Raw genomic sequence first — 20,898 nt, 5'->3', positions numbered from 1 at the left:
CAACTGCCTTGGCTCCAGAAACTCACCGGCCTGTCTCCTGCCTTCCAAAGAACTCTGCTCCAGCGACGCCTTCCAAGGGACCAGCGACCTCTGAATCCTCTGAGGACTGCCCTGCTTCGAAAAAGACAAGAAACTCCCGAGGACAGCGGACCTGCTCCAAAAAGACTGCAACTTTGTTTCAAGGAGCAGCTTTAAAGAACCCTGCAACTCCCCGCAAGAAGCGTGAGACTTGCAACACTGCACCCGGCGACCCCGACTCGACTGGTGGAGAACCAACACCTCAGGGAGGACCCCCGGACGACTCTACGACTGTGAGTACCAAAAGTTGTCCCCCCTGAGCCCCCACAGCAACGCCTGCAGAGGGAATCCCGACGCTTCCCCTAACCGCGACTCTCTGAGACCTAAGTCCCGACGCCTGGAAAAGACCCTGCACCCGCAGCCCCCAGGACCTGAAGGACCGGACTTTCAGTGTAGGAGTGACCCCTAGGAGTCCCTCTCCCTTGCCCAGGTGGTGGCTACCCCGAGGAGCCCCCCCCTTGCCTGCCTGCACCGCTGAAGAGATCCCTTGGTCTCTCATAGACTAACATTGAAAACCCGACGCTTGTTTCTACACTGCACCCGGCCGCCCCCGCGCTGCTGAGGGTGAAATTTCTGTGTGGGCTTGTGTCCCCCCCGGTGCCCTACAAAACCCCCCTGGTCTGCCCTCCGAAGACGCGGGTACTTACCTGCTGGCAGACTGGAACCGGGGCACCCCCTTCTCTCCATTGAAGCCTATGTGTTTTGGGCACCACTTTGAACTCTGCACCTGACCGGCCCTGAGCTGCTGGTGTGGTAACTTTGGGGTTGCTCTGAACCCCCAACGGTGGGCTACCTTGGACTCAAGACTGAACTTTGTAAGTAGTGTACTTACCTGCAAAACCTAACAAAACTTTACCTCTCCCAGGAACTGTGAAAATTGCACTGTGTCCACTTTTAAAACAGCTATTTGTGTTTTATGTAAAAAGTATACATGCTAGTGAAATGATTTAAAGGTCCTAAAGTACTTACCTGCAATACCTTTCAAATGAGATATTACATGTGAAATTTGAACCTATGGTTCTTAAAATAAACTAAGAAAATATATTTTTCTATAACAAAACCTATTGGCTGGATTTGTCTCTGAGTGTGTGTACTTCATTTATTGTCTATGTGTATGTACAACAAATGCTTAACACTACTCCTTTGATAAGCCTACTGCTCGACCACACTACCACAAAATAGAGCATTAGTATTATCTCTTTTTGCCACTATCTTACCTCTAAGGGGAACCCTTGGACTCTGTGCATGCTATTCCTTACTTTGAAATAGCACATACAGAGCCAACTTCCTACAAGGTGTTTCTAGCAGCTTAGGCTGATAGAAGGTAGCTATAGCAGAGCAGCTTAGGCTGAACTAGGAGACATGCAAAGCTCCTACTATACCACTGGTGTCATATGCACAATATCATAAGAAAACACAATACACAGATATACTAAAAATAAAGGTACTTTGGGCCGTATTTATACTTTTTGACGCAAAACTGCGCTAACGCAGTTTTGCGTCAAAAAAATTAGCGCCGGCTAACGCCATTCTGAAGCGCCATGCGGGCGCCGTATTTATTGAATGGCGTTAGCCGGAGCTAGCAGACCGGCGCTGCCTGGTGTGCGTGAAAAAAAACCACGTACACCAGGCAGCGCCGGCGTAGGGGGAAAATGGCGTATGGGCGTCTTAAAATGGGGCAAGTCAGGTTGCGTCGAAAAAATCGTCTTAACCCGACTTGCGCCATTTTTTATCGACGCCCATCCCCCATCAACATGACTCCTGTCATTGTAAAGATAGGAGTCATGCCCCCTTGCCCAATGGCCATGCCCAGGGGACTTCTGTCCCCTGGGCATGGTCATTGGGCATAGTGGCATGTAGGGGGGCACAAATCAGGCCCCCCTATGCCACAAAAAATGTAAAAAAATATACTTACCTGAACTTACCATAATGTCTCTGGGATGGGTCCCTCCATCCTTGGGTGTCCTCCTGGGGTGGGCAAGGGTGGCAGGGGGGGTCCCTGGGGGCAGGGGAGGGCAGCTGTGGGCTCATTTTGAGCCCACCTGTCCCTTAACGCCTGCCCTGACCCAGGCGTTAAAAAGCGGCGCAAATGCGCCGTTTTAAGCCACGCCCACTCCCGGGCGTCATTTTTGCCCGGGAGTATAAATACCACGTAAAGGCCTGGGAGTCATTTTTTAAGACGGGAACGCCTCCCTTGCATATCATTAACGCAAGGAAGGGGTTCACGCTAAAAAATGACGCACACTCCGGGCACTTTGGCGCCCGAAGCGTCTAACGCCAAAGTATAAATATGGCGTTAGTTTTGCGTCGAATTTGCGTAGAAAAAAACGACGCAAATTCGGCGCAACCGGAGTATAAATATGCCCCTTTATTTTTATGACAATATGCCAAAAGTATCTCAGTGAGTACCCTTAGTATGAGGATGCCAAATATACACAATATATATGTACACAATACCAAAAATATGCAGAAATAGCAAAAGGAAGTAATGCAAGCAATGTAAAGTTACAGTAGATTGCAATAGGAGCACATAGGTATAGGGGCAACACAAACCATATACTCCAAAAGTGGAATGGGAACCACGAATGGACCCCAAACCTATGTGGGCTTGTAGAGGGTCGCTGGGGCTGTAAGAAAACAGTGAGGGTCAGAAAAATAGCCCACCCCAAGACCCAGAAAAGTAGGTGTAAAGTGCACCTATATTCCCCAGAGAGCACAGAAGTCGTGATAGGGGAATTCTGCAAGGAAGTCCAACACCAGCACTGCAACCAAACTGGATTTCCGGACGAGAGTACCTGTGGAACAAGGGGACCAAGTCCAAGAGTCGCGACAAAGTCGAGAGTGGGCAGATGCCCAGGAAATGCCAGCTGAGGGTGCAAAGAAGCTGCTACCGGATGGTAGAAGCTGTGGATTCTGCAAGAACGAAGAGGGCTAGAAACTTCCCCTTTGGAGGATGGATATCACACGTCGTGTAGAAGCTTGCAGAGGTGTTCCCACGCAGAAAAAAACGCAAACAAGCCTTGCTAAGGTTTTTGGATGCTGCTGTGGCCCAGGAGGGACCAGGATGTCGCCACTCGGGTGAGGAGACAGAGGGGGCGCCAAGCAAGTCAGGGAGCCCTCACAGAAGCAGGCAGCACCCGCAGAAGTACTGGAACAGGCACTTCTAAGAGGAGTGAACCGGAGCTCACCCGAAGACACAAAAGGAAGTCCCACGACGCCGGAGGACAACTCAGGAGGTGGTGCACTGCAGGTTAGAGTGTCGGGGACCCAGGCTTGGCTGTGCACGAAGGAAATCCTGGAAGAGTGCACAGGAGCCGGAGCAGCTGCAAATCACACGGTACCCAGCAATGCAGTCTAGCTTGGGGAGGCAAGGACTTACCTCCAGCAAACTTGGACTGAAGAGTCACTGGACTGTGGGAGTCACTTGGACAGAGTTGCTGAGTTCCAGGGACCACGCTCGTCGTGCTCAGAGGGGACCCAGAGGACAGGTGATGCAGCTCTTTGTTGCCTGCAGTTGCAGGGGGAAGATTCCGTCGACCCACAGGACATTTCTTCAGAGCTCCTGGTGCAAGAAGGAAGCATGCTACCCTCAGAGCATACACCACCAGGAAACAGGCGAGAAAGCGGCAGGATCAGCGATACAAGGTTGCAGTAGTCGTCTTTGCTACTTTGTTGCGGTTTTGCAGGCGTCCTGAGCAGTCAGCGGTCGATCCTTTGGCAGAAGGTGAAGAGAGAGATGCAGAGGAACTCTGATGAGCTCTTGCATTCGTTATCTAAAGAATTCCCCAAAGCAGAGACCCTAAATAGCCAGAAAAGGAGGTTTGGATACCTAGGAAGGAGGATAGGCTAGCAACACAGGTAAGAGCCTATCAGAAGGAGTCTCTGACGTCACCTGCTGGCACTGGCCACTCAGAGCAGTCCAGTGTGCCAGCAGCACCTCTGCATTCAAGATGGCAGAGGTCTGGGACACACTGGAGGAGCTCTGGGCACCTCCCCTGGGAGGTGCAGGTCAGGGGAGTGGTCACTTCCCTTTCCTTTGTCCAGTTTGGCGCCAGAGAAGGGCTGGGGGATCCCTAAACCGGTGTAGACTGGTTTATGCAGAGATGGGCACCATCTGTGCCCATCAAAGCATTTCCAGAGGCTGGGGGAGGCTACTCCTCCCCAGCCTTCACACCTATTTCCAAAGGGAGAGGGTGTTACACCCTCTCTCAGAGAAAATCCTTTGTTCTGCCTTCCTGGGCCAGGGCTGCCTGGGCCCCAGGAAGGCAGACACCTGTCTGAGGGGTTGGCAGCAGCAGCAGCTCCAGTGGAGACCCCGGAAAGGCAGTTTGGCAGTACCCGGGTACTATGCTAGAGACCCGGGGGATCATGGAATTGTCCCCCCAAAGCCAGAATGGCATTGGGGTGAAAATTCCATGATCTTAGACATGTTACATGGCCATGTTCGGCGTTACCATTGTGACGTTGTGCATAGATAGTGACCTCTGTACAGTGCACGCGTGTAATGGTGTCCCTGCACTCACAAAGTCTGGGGAATTTGCCCTGAACGATGTGGGGGCACCTTGGCTAGTGCCAGGGTGCCCACACACTAAGTAACTTAGCACCCAACCTTCACCAGGTGAAGGTTAGAAATATAGGTGACTTATAAGTTTCTTAAGTGCAGTGGTAAATGGCTGTGAAATAACGTGGACGTTAGTTAACTGAGCCTGCACTGGCAGGCCAGTGTAAGAATTGTCATAGCTCCCCCCCAGCCCCCCCAAACGAAGGACAATAAGGCAAACCTTGGCCAGTTAAGCCTTTATTGTCTAGGTGGTGATAAGTGGAGAGTAGCTCTGCAGTAGACTGGTTACTCCCTTTATCATCCACTATATGGTTACTTCCCTGTGGGGACGTAAACCATCCTGTTTGAAGTTTTTTAGCTAACCAACAATGTGAAGTTATATTCTCAGAGTTCCTATCAGTAAGTTTTAGTTTAGAACAGTGGAAATTGTCCACTGGACCTATTTCTAGTGATGAGAATGCCAGACAGGAATGCTGTCTCAGTAAAGCCATAGCTGGGCAAAAACTTTGTCCATATGGCTGTAAGAGAGAACAGGGATGCTGTTTCTCTGGTTTTGGAGCAGGGCAGGGATGCTGTCCTATGAGCTCCACACTAGGGCAGGGTTGCTGTCCTAAGTGTTTTGAGGCAGTGCAGGGTTGCTGCACTAAAGTTTCTCAGGGATACTCCATGTCAACTACAATGGTGGACTTTTTCTCACCGATATTAGTTATCCCATAAAGAGGTACTTCTACCTAAGGGAGTACAGCTGTGCCAGCTGATGGTTCCCTTGGTACAGGTGCCACCCCGGGAGAGGTTTCTCCTACCACAGGAATGGTATCCTGAATGGCAGGGTGGGTAGGGGATACTGTGATGCCCTTTTTACCTGTTGTTGGAGAAGGATCCTGAGTTTTCAGGCCTGTTCCTCTCCTTTGCTTTTTAATTTCAGTAGAAATGAGAGGAAGCAATTCCTCAGGGATACCCAGCATGGCTGCACGGGTATAAAACTCCACCTCAGCCCAACCTGAGGTCTCCAGGTCATTACCTAAGAGACAGTCTACAGGTAAGCTAGGTGACACTACCACCTGCTTAGGGCCAGTAACTCCACCCCAACTAAGCTGAACTATAACTAAGGAAAGAAACTTAGTGGAGTTATGGACAACAATAATCTTGTACTGTTGTCCAATGATGTATTGTTCAGGAGGCACTAAGTTTTCAGTCACCAAAGTGATACTGGCACCTGTGTCCCTGTAGGCCTGGGCCTCAACACCATTTTTTGAAACTGTCTGCCTGTACTTATCCATTGTAAGGGGACAAGCAGCCAGTGTGGCAAGGCCAGTGCCACTAGGAGTGACAGAAACTGTCTTGGGACTGACTACCCCAGTTTCTATGATGGACCCATAAGTGAACCCAACTACACCCTTAGTTTGACTGTTGCCAGCATCCCACCACTATTACCACTACTGCTGGGGGCACTAGAGTTTGATGTATTAGTGGTGGTTGGCTCAGGGGGTTTACCTGGACAGGACGTATCCCCTTTCCAATGGCCTTTATTTTTACACACATAGCACCAAGGCTTTTTAATGTGTGTATGTTGTGATGAAGAGGAAGAATTTGATTTATCCCCACCCCCTGAAGAGTGTTTAGGATGTGAAGAAGGATCTTTGGTTTTACCCTTATCCCCATGCTTATCCTGAGATTTCTCACCATCTTTCTTCTTTCCATCCTTGTCACCCCCTGTATGAACTTTTCTGTTCACTCTTGTTCTGACCCATTTGTCTGCCTTCTTTCCCAATTCTTGGGGAGAGGTCAGTTCTGAGTCCACTAGATATTGGTGTAACAAGTCAGACACACAGTTATTCAGAATATGCTCTCTCAGAATAAGATTATACAGGCTTTCATAGTCAGATACTTTACTGCCATGTAACCACCCCTCCAAGGTCTTCACTGAACAGTCCACAAAGTCTGTCCAGTCTTGAGAGGACTCTTTTCTGGTGTCTCTGAACTTAATCCTGTATTGTTCAGTGGTTAAGCCAAATCCATCCAAAAGTGCATCCTTCAAAACTTCAAAATTGTTTGCATCACTTTCTCTAACAGTAAGGAGCCTATGCCTACCCTTTCCAGTGAAAGATAGCCACAGTATAGAAGCCCACTGCCTTTGAGGGCCCCCCTGTACCATACAGGCCCTCTCAAGTGCAGCAAACCACTTGTTGATGTCATCCCCCTCTTTGTAAGGGGGGACTATCTTGTGCAGATTCCTGGAATCATTCTCTCTAACAGGATTACTATCAGGAATACTGCTGCTGCCACCATGGGGTCCTAGCCCCAACCTCTGTCTCTCCTTCTCAATGTCTAGGGATTCCCTATCTAAGGCCAGCTGTTGCTGTTTAAGCTTCAGTCTGGTCCCTTCAACCCTCAACTTTTTGAGTTCCCTTTCTAACAAGTTATCCTCAGGGTGGGTGGGTTGGGAATGCTTGGACACAGAGGACAAGTTTGAAACAACAGAGGGGGATCTGTCCCTAACTGACTGAACCCTAGCAACTTGGCCTCTAGGAATAAAGACTTCCCTACAGTGATGGGAACCTCCATTACTACCAGCATTACTGGGTGTCCTGCTAGGGTGCAGATCCTGTTCAGAACCCTCCCCACCTCCATCAAGGAGATCCCCTGAGTCAGATTGAGAACCTTCTATTAACCTCTCATTTGATGTGCCTGCTTGGGACTCGTCATTTACAATAAGCATGTTAAATAGAAATTCTTTGGTAGGGTTCTTTCCTATCACTAAACCTCTCACTAAGCAGAGACTCCTTAGGCTCTTGTAATTCAAATTCTCATAAGTAGTATTGACCATTTTAAGAGTAAAGTCTTCCACAGACATGATAGTAAAAGGATTAGAAATAGAGAGAAGGAAGAAAAAGTTTCTGAACTTTTTAAAGAACAGAGAAAAATCTTTTTCTAACTTTTTAGAAAACTTTTAGAAGTTTTAGAAAACTTTTCAGAACTTTTGTAAACATTTTGAGAGGAGAAAAGCAAAACTTTTTGGTTAGGTGTACAGACACTGAACTGTTTTGTATATTATTATCTTATAAAAAGTACACAATGACAAAGTGGTAAGTAGTTACAAGTACTGATCCCACCCCTGCACAACCAATGTAGGAGGCTGCCCTGGCTTGTAGTGGGTACCAGAGGTACTTACACCTTGTGCCAGGTCCAGTTATCACTTATTATTGTAGAAGAGGTGTTTCTAGCAGCTTAGACTGATAGAAGGTAGCTATGGCAAAGCAGCTTAGGCTGAGCTAGGAGACATTTAAAGCTCCTACTATACCACTGGTGTCATATGCACAATATCATAAGAAAACACAATACACAGAGTTACTAAAACTAAAGGTACTTTATTTTTATGACAATATGCCAAAAGTATCTCAGTGAGTACCGTCAGTATGAGGATAAGTTATATACACAAGATATATGTACACAAACCAAACTTAGGTAAGTAATAGCAAGAAAACTAATGCAAACAGTGTAGAATGACAATAGATTGCAATAGGAGCACATAGGTATAGGGGCAACACAAACCATATACTCCAAAAGTGGAATGCGAACCACGAATGGACCCCAAACCTATGTGAGCTTGTAGAGGGTCGTTTGGACTGTAAGAAAACAGTGAGGGTTAGAAAAATAGCCCACCCAAAGACCCTGAAAGGTAGGTGTAAAGTGCACCTACTACCCCCAGAGAGCACAGAAGTCGTGATAGGGGGATTCTGCAGGAAGAACAAACACCAGCAATGCAACAACAGTGGATTTCCGGACCTGAGTACCTATAAGACAAGGGGAGCAAGTCCAATAGTCGCGACAGTGTCGAGAGTGGACAGGAGCCCAGGAAATGCCAGCTGAGGGTGCAAGGAAGCTGCCACTGGATGGAAGAAGCTGAAAGTTCTGCAAGAAAGAAGAGAGCTAGGGACTTCTCCTTTGGAAAGCGGATGTACCACGTCGCGATTGAGCTTGCAGAGGCGTTCCCACACAGAAATACTGCCAACAAGCCTTGCTAGCTGCAAGGGAAACGGTAGAGGTTTTTGGGTGCTGCTGTGGCCCAGGAGGGACCAGGATGTCGCCACTTGGAGGAGGGGGCAGAGGGGGCTCCCAGCAACTCAGGGAGACCTCACAGAAGAAGGCAGCACCCGCAAAAGTACCTGAACAGGCACTTGGAAGGAAAGTGAACCGGAGTCCACGCGAAGTCACAAAAGGGAGTCCCACGAGGCCGGAGGACAACTCAGAAGGTTGTGCACTGCAGGTTCGAGTATCGGGGACCCAGGCTTGGCTGTGCACAAAGGAAATCTTGGAAGAGTGCACAGGATCCGGAGCAGCTACAAATCATGCAGTACCCAGCAATGCAGACTAGTGTGGGGAGGCAAGGACTTACTTCCACCAAACTTGGACTGAAGAGTCACTGGACTGTGGGAGTCACTTGGACAGAGTTTCTGAGTTCCAGGGACCACGCTCATTGTGCTGAGAGGGGACCCAGAGGACCAGTGATGCAGTCTATTGGTGCCTGCGGTTGCAGGGGGGAGATTCCGTCGACCCACGGGAGATTTCTTCAGAGCTCCTGGTGCAGGGAGGAGGCAGGCTACCCCCAGAGCATGCACCACCTGGAAACAGTCGAGAAAGCCGGCAGGATGAAGTGATACAAGGTTGCTAGTAGTCGTCTTGCTACTTTGCTGCGGCTTTGCAGGCGTCCTGAGCAGTCAGCGGTCGATCCTTTGGAAGAAGGTGAAGAGGGAGATGGAGAGGAACTCTGGTGAGCTCTTGCATTCGTTATCTGAAGAATTCCCCAAAGCAGAGACCCTAAATAGCCAGAAAAGGAGGTTTGGCTACCAAGGAAGGAGGAATGGCTACCAAGAGAGGTAAGAGCCTATCAGAAGGAGCCTCTGACGTCACCTGCTGGCACTGGCCACTCGGAGCAGTCCAGTGTGCCCCCAGCACCTCTAGTTCCAAAATGGCAGAGGCCTGGGACACACTGGTGGAGCTCTTGGCACCTCCCCTGGGAGGTGCAGGTCAGGGGAGTGGTCACTCCCCTTTCCTTTGTCCAGTTTCGCGCCAGAGCAGGGCTGGGGTATCCCTAAACCTGTGTAAACTGGCTTATGCAGAGATGGGCACCATCAAAGCATTTCCAGAGGCTGGGGGAGGCTACTCCTCCCCAGCCTTCACACCTATTTCCAAAGGGAGAGGGTGTTAACCCTCTCTCAGAGGAAATCCTTTGTTCTGCCTTCCTGGGCCAGGGCTGCCTGGACCCCAGGAGGGCAGAAACCTGTCTGAGGGGTTGGCATCAGCAGCAGCTGCAGTGAAGACCCCGGAAAGTCAGTTTGGCAGTACCCGGGTACTATGCTAGAGACCCGGGGGATCATGGAATTGTCCCCCCAATGCCAAAATGGCATTGGGGTGACAATTCCATGATCTTAGACATGTTACATGGCCATGTTCGGAGTTACCATTGTGGCGCTATACATAGGTAGTGACCTATGTATAGTGCACGCGTGTAATGGTGTCCCCACACTCACAAAGTCTGAGGAATTTGCCCTGAACGATGTGGGGGCACCTTCGCTAGTGCCAGGGTGCCCACACACTAAGTAACTTAGCACCCAACCTTCACCAGGTGAAGGTTAGACATATAGGTGACTTATAAGTTACTTAAGTGCAGTGGTAAATGGTTGTGAAATAACGTGGACGTTTTTTCACTCAGGCTGCACTGGCAGGCCTGTGTAAGAATTGTCAGAGCTCCCTATGGGTGGCAAAAGAAATGCTGCAGCCCATAGGGATCTCCTGGAACCCCAATACCCTGGGTACCGCAGTACCATATACTAGGGAATTTTATGGGTGTACAAGTATGCCAATGTGAATTGGTAAATTTAGTCACTAGCCTGTTAGTGACAATTTGAAAGAAATGAGAGAGTATAACCACTGAGGTTCTGGTTAGCAGAGCCTCAGTGAGACAGTTAGGCACCACACAGGGAACACATACATATAGGTCACAAACTTATGAGCACTGGGGTCCTGCTAGCAGGGTCCCAGTGACACAAACATACTGACAACATAGGGTTTTCACTATGAGCACTGGGTCCTGGCTAGCAGGATCCCAGTGAGACAGTGAAAACACCCTGACATATACTTACAAACAGGTCAAAAGTGGGGGTAACAAGGCTAGAAAGAGGCTACTTTCCCACACTAGGCCCGCGCACATTCACACCAAATGTATGAAGCTTAATATATTTCAACCTATAAAATCAGTGTTACCCTAAGGGTGTTGGGGTCACTCTCCCTTGATCTTTAGAAGGCGACACTCTGTCACTCAGATTTCTGATTTATAAACTGAGCTGAATCCTAATATACTCTGCTGTTTCATCATTTGCACTTTATTCTAAGCTTCTTGCTATCAAATGAGCATTGATTGACTGACATTTGCCATTGATTTTCCTGACTGTAATGCCATTAAACTTTCCATAAATCTTTGTGGTTTTCATTATAGCACTCGTCGTTGTTTATTTTGAAGCCTAATGTGCTTTACATATAATGCTGAAATGCTATTTGATATTGGATTTACATGTTGAGCAAACCCAGCTGTGGAGCAACAAACTCCTTAGGGGATTAACACCGTTCCCGCCAAATAAGTAGCATTTTAGTTCAGAGAAGGGAAAAACCGCTGCAACTCCAGAACGTTAAAGTGCTCAGGACCCCAAATCTTTTTAGTCCTTTTGTGTTCTTGTGAGCACTATCCAGGCCTGAATTGGGATTGTTCGACAGATGAGACATATTATTATAACAAGCATCAATAGAATGGTGAAAAATACAAATAATTCAACTATATTGTTTTGCAGCTAAAGCTGCCCTACCTAGCGCTATGAGTCCTGTCCTAACAAGAGCACACTGACAGACTTAGTTGGAGTGATCTAACCCTATACCTTGGCATTTGTCACGGTACGCCAGTCTCAGTGCATTCATAAATGCACTCTGTCTCGATGGTAAGCAGGGTCTGTCAGGCAGCATTTCTCATTGCCACCTTTTCATGATAACACTTGTGAAGCGCCTCTCACCGAATTCAGAGCAGGTATTGCTTAAATAACAAGACAACGGTCTTATCACACTAGATCAGAATGTACAAAACAACCTCAGTTAGTCTGGTGGGAAAGAGTTGTCTCCTATGAGCACAAAACTAGCAAGGGCGTTGTGTTCCAGTAGCTGTCCCTGAAACTAACTGTACGGACTACAGGACAACGTCTGACAAAAAACAATACGCACATGGCATTTTGTTGAGTTAATAAAAACATGTAAAACCCACGATCTTAAAAAGATGCTAACGTAAGAGGGAAAGCCAAAAGCACTAAAATGTAATCCCTGCAACAATGGGCATATGTGTGTGAGATCCCTGAACACCCACACATGCTTCTTATGCTCCTGGGCAGTGTCTCTGTTGGTTCACCAGTGTCATTTGAGATGCCAGATGAACGAGTTACTTACCTTCGGTAACGACTTTTCTGGTGGATACATTAGCTACCTGTGGATTCCTCACCTCATGAATACTCCCATGGCGCCAGCATTCGACGGAAATCTTCTTACTAGTCTCTGCACGTCGACGAGGACGTCACTGTCTCGCACGCGACGCCGTCTGACGTCATACAGGCAATAAGAGGTCCTCGACGACGTGCAGACGTCAGTACCAATCATTTTTTACGTGCATGAGAACAACCAGGCAATGCAATGAAAGAGCAAGGCAACATCCATTATATTGTAAAAATACACCACATTGTATGAATAACTGTAAATCTTTTTATGTACATATATATATATATAAAACTCTCTCTTTTAAAATATATACACACACCAAGTATATACATAAAGATATATACACATATACATATATATATATATATAAATATATTATATATACATCTATTGCACCCTCAAAGACCAAGAGGAGCGCACTCAAGGATTACTTGGCAAGACCATAAAGGCAACGGGGAGGCGGGTGGGACCGTGAGGAATCCACAGGTAGCTAATGTATCCACCAGAAAAGTCGTTACCGAAGGTAAGTAACTCGTTCTTCTGATGGATACAACTACCTGTGGATTCCTCACCTCATGAATAGAGTCCCAAAGCAGTACCACGCCCGGCGGTGGGTGCCTAAATGGTCAAACCAAGAAATCCTGCAGCACTGACCGTGCAAAATGGCCGTCCCTTCTAACCTCAGAATCTAAACAGTAATGTTTTGCAAAAGTGTGAAGGGACGACCAAGTTGCGGCCTTGCAGATGTCGACCACAGGAACACCTCTGGCTAAGGCCGAAGTGGCCGACTTAGCTCTGGTGGAATGAGCTCTAATGCCCTCAGGAGGATCCTTCTTTGCCAAAGAGTAACATATTTTAATGCAAAGAACAACCCACCTGGATAGTGTTCTCTTGTGGACTGCCTTTCCTCTCCTCTTGCCCACGTATCTAATAAACAGCTGATCCTCCAGCCTGAAATCCCTTGTTCTATCGATAAAGAAGCTCAACGCTCTCTTTGGGTCCAGACGGTGCAGTCTTTCTTCCTCTTTGGAAGGATGAGGCGGAGGATAGAACGTGGACAAAGTAATTGCCTGAGCCAAATGGAAGGGTGAAACAACCTTCGGGAGGAAAGCAGCCTTGGTCCTCAACACCACCTTATCCCCATAAAAAGTTGTATAAGGGGGTTTTACTGATAAGGCCTGCAACTCACTCACTCTCCTTGCTGATGTTATAGCTATCAGGAAGACTGTTTTTAAAACCAAATACCTCAAGGGGCAAGAATGCATAGGTTCAAAAGGGGACCCCATAAGGAAAGTCAGGACTAAGGACAAATCCCATTGCGGCATAACGAATGGCTTTGGAGGATATTGATTTAGAAGACCTTTCAAGAATCTGATAACAATAGGGGATTTAAATAAAGATGGTTGGTCTGGAAGACATATGAAGGCTGACAAGGCCGATAAATAACCTTTAATGGTAGCCACTGCACAACCTTTCTGCGTCAGAGATAGAGCAAAAGACAAAACGTCCGATAGATGAGCATGTAAAGGATCAATCTGCCTCTCTCCACACCACGCAACAAATTTAGACCACCTATTAGCGTAGATAGATTTAGTGGAGTGTCGCCTGGCCGCTAATATAACATCCACTACCTCAGGCGGGAGAGAGAAGGAACTCAGGTTGCCCCGTTCAATCTCCAGGCATGTAGGTGCAGACTCTGGAGGTTGGGGTGTAGAACCTGCCCCTGCGACTGTGAGAGGAGGTCTGCCCTGAAAGGGAGACGGAGCGGCGGGCACATTGAGAGTTGGAGAAGGTCGGAGTACCACACCCTCCTTGGCCAATCCGGAGCTATTAAGATTACTAGAGCCCGGTCTTGGCGAATCTTCCTCAATACTCGAGGAATCAAGGGTATGGGAGGAAACGCGTAAAGCAACTGGCCGCACCAGGTCATTTGAAACGCGTCCCCCAACGCTTCCTGCATCGGATACTGAAGGCTGCAGAACAACGGACAATGCGCGTTCTCTCGAGTGGCGAACAGATCTACCCGAGGAAACCCCCACTTCTGGAAGATTAAACGGACTTGATCTGGATGGAGACGCCACTCGTGGTCTGCCGAGAAGTGGCGACTGAGACTGTCCGCACGCACGTTCAAAACTCCGGCCAGATGGTTTGCTATCAAGCAAATCCGATGGTCCTTTGCCCAGGACCATAGTCGAAGAGCTTCTCTGCAGAGAAGGTACGACCCCACTCCTCCCTGCTTGTTTATGTACCACATCGTGGTAGTATTGTCCGTTAGGACCTGTACCGACTGACCACGAAGGGAAGGGAGGAAGGCCTTGAGAGCCAGACGTACAGCCCGTAACTCTAACAGATTGATGTGAAAAATCTGTTCCTCTGGAGACCAAAGACCTTTGATCTCCAGATCCCCCAGATGAGCTCCCCACCCTAGAGTGGAAGCATCCGTTATGACTGTGGCCACTGGTGGCGACTGCTGGAACGGCTTTCCTTGTGAAAGATTGTTGCTTGCAATCCACCACTTCAAATCCACAGCAGCATCTCTGGAGATCTTGACAGTACCCTCTAGATCCCCTCTGTGTTGAGACCACTGCCTTCGGAGGCACCACTGAAGAGCCCTCATGTGCCAGCGAGCATGCGTGACCAACAGAATGCAGGAGGCAAAAAGACCGAGCAGACGAAGGACCTTGAGGACTGGAACTACCGCTCCATTTCGAAACATTGGAACCAAATCCTGAATATCTTGAATCCGCTGAGGCGGAGGAAAGGCCCGACCCAATGTTGTATCCAGTACTGCCCCTATGAACAGGAGGCGCTGAGAGGGCTCTAGGTGAGATTTGGGCTCGTTCACCGAAAAGCCCAGGTCGAACAACAACTGGGTTGTTGACTGCAGATGACGCAACACAAGCTCCGGGGACTTGGCTTTGATCAACCAATCGTCCAAGTAAGGGAATACTGCTATCCCCTTCCTTCTGAGCTCTGCCGCAACCACCGACATCACCTTCGTGAAGACTCGAGGTGCTGAAGTAAGACCAAACGGAAGGACCGCAAACTGGTAGTGTTGCGATCCCACCACAAACCGGAGATACTTCCTGTGTGACTTGAGTATCGGGATATGAAAGTAAGCATCCTGCAAGTCGACAGACACCATCCAGTCTTCCATGTTCAACGCCAAAAGCACCTGTGCTAGGGTCAGCATCTTGAACTTTTCCTGCTTGAGGAACCAATTCAAGATCCTCAGGTCCAGAATTGGTCTCAAACGACCATCCTTCTTGGGAATCAGGAAATACCTTGAGTAAACTCCTTGACCCCTTTCCTGCTCCGGGACCAACTCCACCGCGCCCTTTAAAAGGAGGACTTCTACCTCCTGTTCTAGCAACAGGAGGTGTTCTTGTGAACAATACGAAGGGCGGGGCGGGATGAGGGGCGGAAACTCCCGAAAGGGAAGGGTGTAGCCTTTTCCCACAACACTGAGAACCCAAGTGTCCGACGTAACAGTCTCCCATTTGGTGAGAAAATGCTGTAATCTTCCCCCTACAGGAGAGGAGTGAGTGGGAAATGGTGGAAGCCTAAGGCTGCTTCCCCTGCTGCACCCCGCCAGAGGATGAGGAAGAGGCAGAGTGCTGCTGAGAAGCTCCCCTGGTGCGGACCCTACCCCTCCCCCTAAAAGATCTATAGGGATGGGAAGAGGCAGGTTGCTGATATCTTCCCCGAAAGGAAGAGGAGGAAGAGCCACGCCCAAATCCACGAAACCTCCTCAAGAATCTGGAAGAGGCCGTGGAAGAAGGAGCTTGGAGTCCCAACGACTTAGCCGTGGCCCTGCTCTCCTTAAACCGTTCCAAGGCCGAATCAGCCTTAGCCCCAAACAGTTTGTCCCCATCAAACGGGAGATCCAACAATGTGGACTGTACATCTGCCGAAAAGCCCGAGTTACGGAGCCAGGCCTGTCTCCTTTCCACCACAGTTGTGCCCATTGCTCTGGCTACCGAGTCGGTGGTATCCAGTCCCGTCTGGATAATTTGGGTCGCAGCAGCCTGGGCATCAGAGACAAGATCCAAAAGACCCTGGGGAAGCTCTGTAAACGAAGAGGAGATGTCATCCATCAGAGCATGAATATACCTCCCCAGGATACAGGTTGCATTGGTGGCTTTTAATGCCAGACTGCAGGACGAAAAAATCTTCTTCGACTGCGCCTCCAGCTTTTTTGAATCTCTGTCCCCAGGCACCGTCGGAAAAGAACCAGGCGCTGACTTGGACGAACAGGAGGCCTGCACAACCAAGCTCTCCGGCGTAGGGTGCCTAGATAGGAAACCAGGATCAGTTGGAGCCGTCCGATACCTCCTGGCCACGGCTCTGTGAACTGCTGGGGAAGATGCCGGCTTCTTCCACACCTCTAAAACCGGATCCAGCAGAGCGTCATTAAAAGGTAATAGAGGCTCTGCCGCGGCTGAGGCCGGATGCAACACCTCTGTCAAAAGGTTTTGTTTCGCCTCCACCACCGGCAAAGGCAGGTCCAAAAAACTAGCTGCCTTCCGTACCACTGTATGAAAGGAAGCAGCTTCCTCGGTATATTCCCCCGGGGACGAAAGGTCCCACTCAGGGGAAGTGTCCAGCCCACTGGCCGACTCCAGTCCACGCAGCCCATCACCCGAGTCCTCTAGCTCTCCTTCCTCTAGGGCTCGTTGGTACTCCTGCTCTTCTAGTACCCGGAGAGCACGCCTCCTTGAATGCAGTCGTTGCTCAATCCGCGGAGTCGACAATACCTCCGCCGAAGTCGGAGATCGGCGCCGATCTTCCGAAGCCACCGACGCCGCATCCGGCGCCACAGGTAACTTCGGCGCCGACTGAAGAGCAGTTGAAACGGATGGACCCACCGGAGTCACAGGCCGAAATCTCGACGTCGACGGGATGGAAATCCCTGGGGCCAATCCCTCCGAAGCCACCGGAGCGGCCACCGGCGCCGACACTGGCGCCGAGCCCACATTCCCAAACGGGAGAAAGGGCATAAAGGGTGCCGGCCGAAGAGGCGCAGGATCACCCAAAGAAAAGGCCAAAGGCCCAGCCGGAGCACCCCCTGGAGCCATCTGTTGGAAGATGGCATAAATCGCATTCAAGAATGCGGAACTATCGGCTCCAGGGGTGGGAAAAGCCGGATACTGGGGTGCCTGACTCAGAGGCGACCCAGACGCCGGCCTCGGCGTCTGCGCCGGAGAAAACACTTGAGGCTCCAATACCTCAATCACCGACGCCTGTCCAGGCGAAGTTGGAGACGCCGGAGAGGGCAACGGCGTCGAAGGATGCGGCGTCACCGTGGGGCTGACCTCCCATGTTCTTCGGCGCCGATCCGGAGACCTGGAACGAGCCTCCCTTGAATGACGCCGAGATTCTCTACGGCGCCGGGAGTCTCGATGACGCCGATGTCTTGGAGAAGACTTTTTCTTGTGATGCTTCTCCTTTGACTTGGCCATAAACAGCTTCGCCTCGCGTTCTTTAAGGGCCTTCGGATTCATGTGCTGACATGAATCACAAGTCGAGACGTCGTGGTCGGAGCTCAAACACCAAAGGCAATCGGAATGAGGATCCGTCACCGACATCTTGCCTCCACACTCACGACAAGGCTTAAATCCAGACTTTCTCTGCGACATTATTTCCACAGAGAAAGAGTACGCAGCAAGATATACACTGTAACCGCAAGAGTAACAGTTGCTCCCTCGAAGATAACCGTTTCGAATGCACGGAAAAAAGGGAACTGACGTCTGCACGTCGTCGAGGACCTCTTATTGCCTGTATGACGTCAGACGGCGTCGCGTGCGAGACAGTGACGTCCTCATCGACGTGCAGAGACTAGTAAGAAGATTTCCGTCGAATGCTGGCGCCATGGGAGTATTCATGAGGTGAGGAATCCACAGGTAGTTGTATCCATCAGAAATGTGCTGTGTTCTTCTACAGCCTCTTCTCTGAGGCTCAGTATTTAGGACATGTGACCTCTATAACACACTGTAGGAATCTGGCCTGGTTGTGGTGAGCACCTATGATGTTATTCCCCTATACCAGGTCCAGGTATCCCCTATTAGTGAGGTGTAGACAGTGTCTAGGCAGCCATGATTTCTAGAGGTAGCTGTGGATGAGCAGCCAAGACTTATCTAGGAGACATGCAAAGCTTCTGCAATACCGCTATAATCACACAGCACTCACACACATGAAGAACCACACAGTGTTAGAAAAAATAAAGGTACTTTATTTTAGTTACACAAATACTAAAATACTGTAAATGCAATACCCCAACTGGAGGTAAGTAAACACACTATTATATTGCAGTAGCAGTCAGGAATTAGCATAAAATGCAATAGAAAACAGTGAAAGCAATAGACAATACTGAAGGCCTGGGGGCAACCAAACCATATACTAAGAAAGTGGAATACGAAAGTTGGGGCCTCACCCGAGGAAGTGGAATTAGAAAAAGGGAGCTTGACGAACTACGATTATCACAAGGTAAGTACCAGAGTGACCCCCATCGACCAGGAGAAAAAAGGTAAGTAATTAGTCCTCGATTGCCTGCAGCACACAGTGACTTGAAGAGTAAACCAGTAGAGGTGAGAGAGGTAGTAATGGCACCCTGAGGGCACTGCTGCACACGGTGTCTACAGAGTGAAACATCAGAGGTGGGAGAGGTTGTAGTGACACCCTCAGGTGACTGCTGCACACAGTGTCTACAGAGTAAAACATCAGAGGTGGGAGAGGTTGTAGTGACACCCTCAGGTGACTGCTGCACACGTTGTCTACAGAGTAAAACATCAGAGGTGCGAGAGGTTGAAGTTACACCCTCAGGTTGCTGCTGCACACAGTGTCTTCAGAGTAATACATCAGGGGTAGGAAGTGCTATACAAATAAAATTACAATTTCTAGCCTGCGACTCTTATCTGTGAGTCTCTTGACAATGCAGCTGTCAAAACCTGATCCAGGGGGGCTACCTTCACGTGAAAAGCCAAGTTTAAAGGTCATGAAGAAATTAAGCCGGTCAGAGGCAGTGGCGTAACAAAGGCCCCCACAGCCCCCGTGGTGTGGGGGGGCCTGAACTCCAGGGGGACCTCTCAGCACAGTACCCTCACCTGACAGCTCCTGAGTGAGTCCAGAGTGGTGGTCCCTCCATGTACTGTGCAGTGGGCCCCCCTCAGTTTTGTTACGTCACTGGTCAGAGGCTGACCTGGCCTCAAGGCACACAGGACCCATCCGCGTGGACTGACACTAGGGAACCTTAGCCAAGCATATGAGTTAGTAGGTACCTAGGCCAGGGTCTCAGACCTGAGGGCACAGCACACAATGTTCTGCATGGCGGCAATGGAGACCCCGATTAGCATGATGCGGACCCCGGACAGTAGCTGAGCCTGCACTGGCTTTAACCATATGTGCAAGAAGCCCCCGGCGCTATCATCCATCCCAGACCTTTTCCGTGCAAGGGTCCCCTGGAGCCCCTGTGACTATTCCGTACGCGCCTCCTCAGAGCTCAGGTGGAAGCAGCGGCGGTGACTGCGCTTCACACAAAGAAGATGCGACCAGACCCTCGAGGGACCCCACTGTGTGTTTATGTCACTACTGACCAGGCAAGTGGGAGCAAGAGACAGTGAGAACTGATGGTGGGAAGACCTGATCTACTTCAGGACTGTCCACCCAAGGCCCACAGTGTTCAATCAGGCGACACGTCTACTGTGGGTGACTGACCTCTGCTCCAGATTCTGACCCTCTGGCTCTGCAGTCCTGCTCAGCTCCTCGAAGCTCTTTAGTGAGATAGGGGCGCTATACAAGTGTGTCTACTCACTCATGACCCTCTGCACTATATTCTGACTCCAGTTCTCTTACCTTGTACTCCTGCTCTGCTTCCTTCGTGGGGGTCACACGGCGCTCTCTGTGTGTCCGGGACTCTACACAGACCACACACAGGAGCCCACCGTCGGTTTCACAGAAGAGCTGCAGCCTCTCCCCGTGCTCCTCACACAGACTTCCAGGCGCTATACAAGTGTCAGTTCTCTTACCTTGTATTCCTGCTCTGCTTCCTTCGTGGGGGTCACACGGTGCGCTCTGTGTGCCTGGGACTCTCTACAGACCACACACAGGAGCCCACCGTCGGTTTCACAGAAGAGCAGCAGCCTCTCCCCGTGCTCCTCGCACAGACTTCCAGGCGCTATTTGCAGTCTTTTCACCTTTTCTACCATATTTGCTAATCTCTTATTCGGCTTCAGTTCTTTCTCCAGGTCCAACCTCGGTCTACATTCCGGGCACCATTTCTCTAAGTCCCTGCTGGCCTTGAATCTTGTGACACAAGTGAGACAGAAGCTGTGTCCGCAGTCCAGGGTCACGGGGTCAGTGAACAGCTCCCTGCAGATGGAGCAGGTGACATCTTCTAGGAGCTCGACCCTGAGGTCTGTATCCGCCATGTCTGTCCTGAGCTGTGCCGGGTCCTCTCCCTCTGACAGGAATATCTTATCAGTACCAGTGTAAGGTGTGTTCCGCTCACAGCGACCTTTGGTCTGATCACCTCACCGCCTGACACAGGTGATAAGCTGCTCATTACGTGAAATAGTTCAGGTGGCGTCGTCCTCGGGTCACTGCTGCACACAGAGACTTCAGGAGTAAAACATCAGAGGTGAGAGAGGTTGTGTGTGACACCCTCAGGTGACTGCTGCACACGGTGTCTATGGAGTAAAACTTCAAAGGTGAGAGAGGTTGTATGTGGTACA

At 49.7% G+C, this 20,898-nt stretch overlaps 1 protein-coding gene across 1 annotated transcript in view; it reads right to left on the bottom strand.

Moving 5' to 3' along the window:
- Positions 1 to 20,595, bottom strand: part of LOC138278810 (E3 ubiquitin-protein ligase TRIM39-like) — a 182,335-nt gene extending 161,740 nt beyond the window's left edge. The window contains exon 1 of the mRNA XM_069219323.1: positions 20,194 to 20,595. Coding sequence (XP_069075424.1) covers positions 20,194 to 20,595 — 402 coding nt within the window. The remainder of the gene's footprint in view (positions 1 to 20,193) is intronic.
- Between the last annotated feature and the right edge of the window lie 303 nt (positions 20,596 to 20,898).

Source organism: Pleurodeles waltl, unplaced genomic scaffold (assembly GCF_031143425.1).
Source record: "Pleurodeles waltl isolate 20211129_DDA unplaced genomic scaffold, aPleWal1.hap1.20221129 scaffold_59, whole genome shotgun sequence".
NCBI lineage: Eukaryota > Metazoa > Chordata > Amphibia > Caudata > Salamandridae > Pleurodeles > Pleurodeles waltl.
This window is presented reverse-complemented; position numbering and strand designations above follow the sequence as displayed.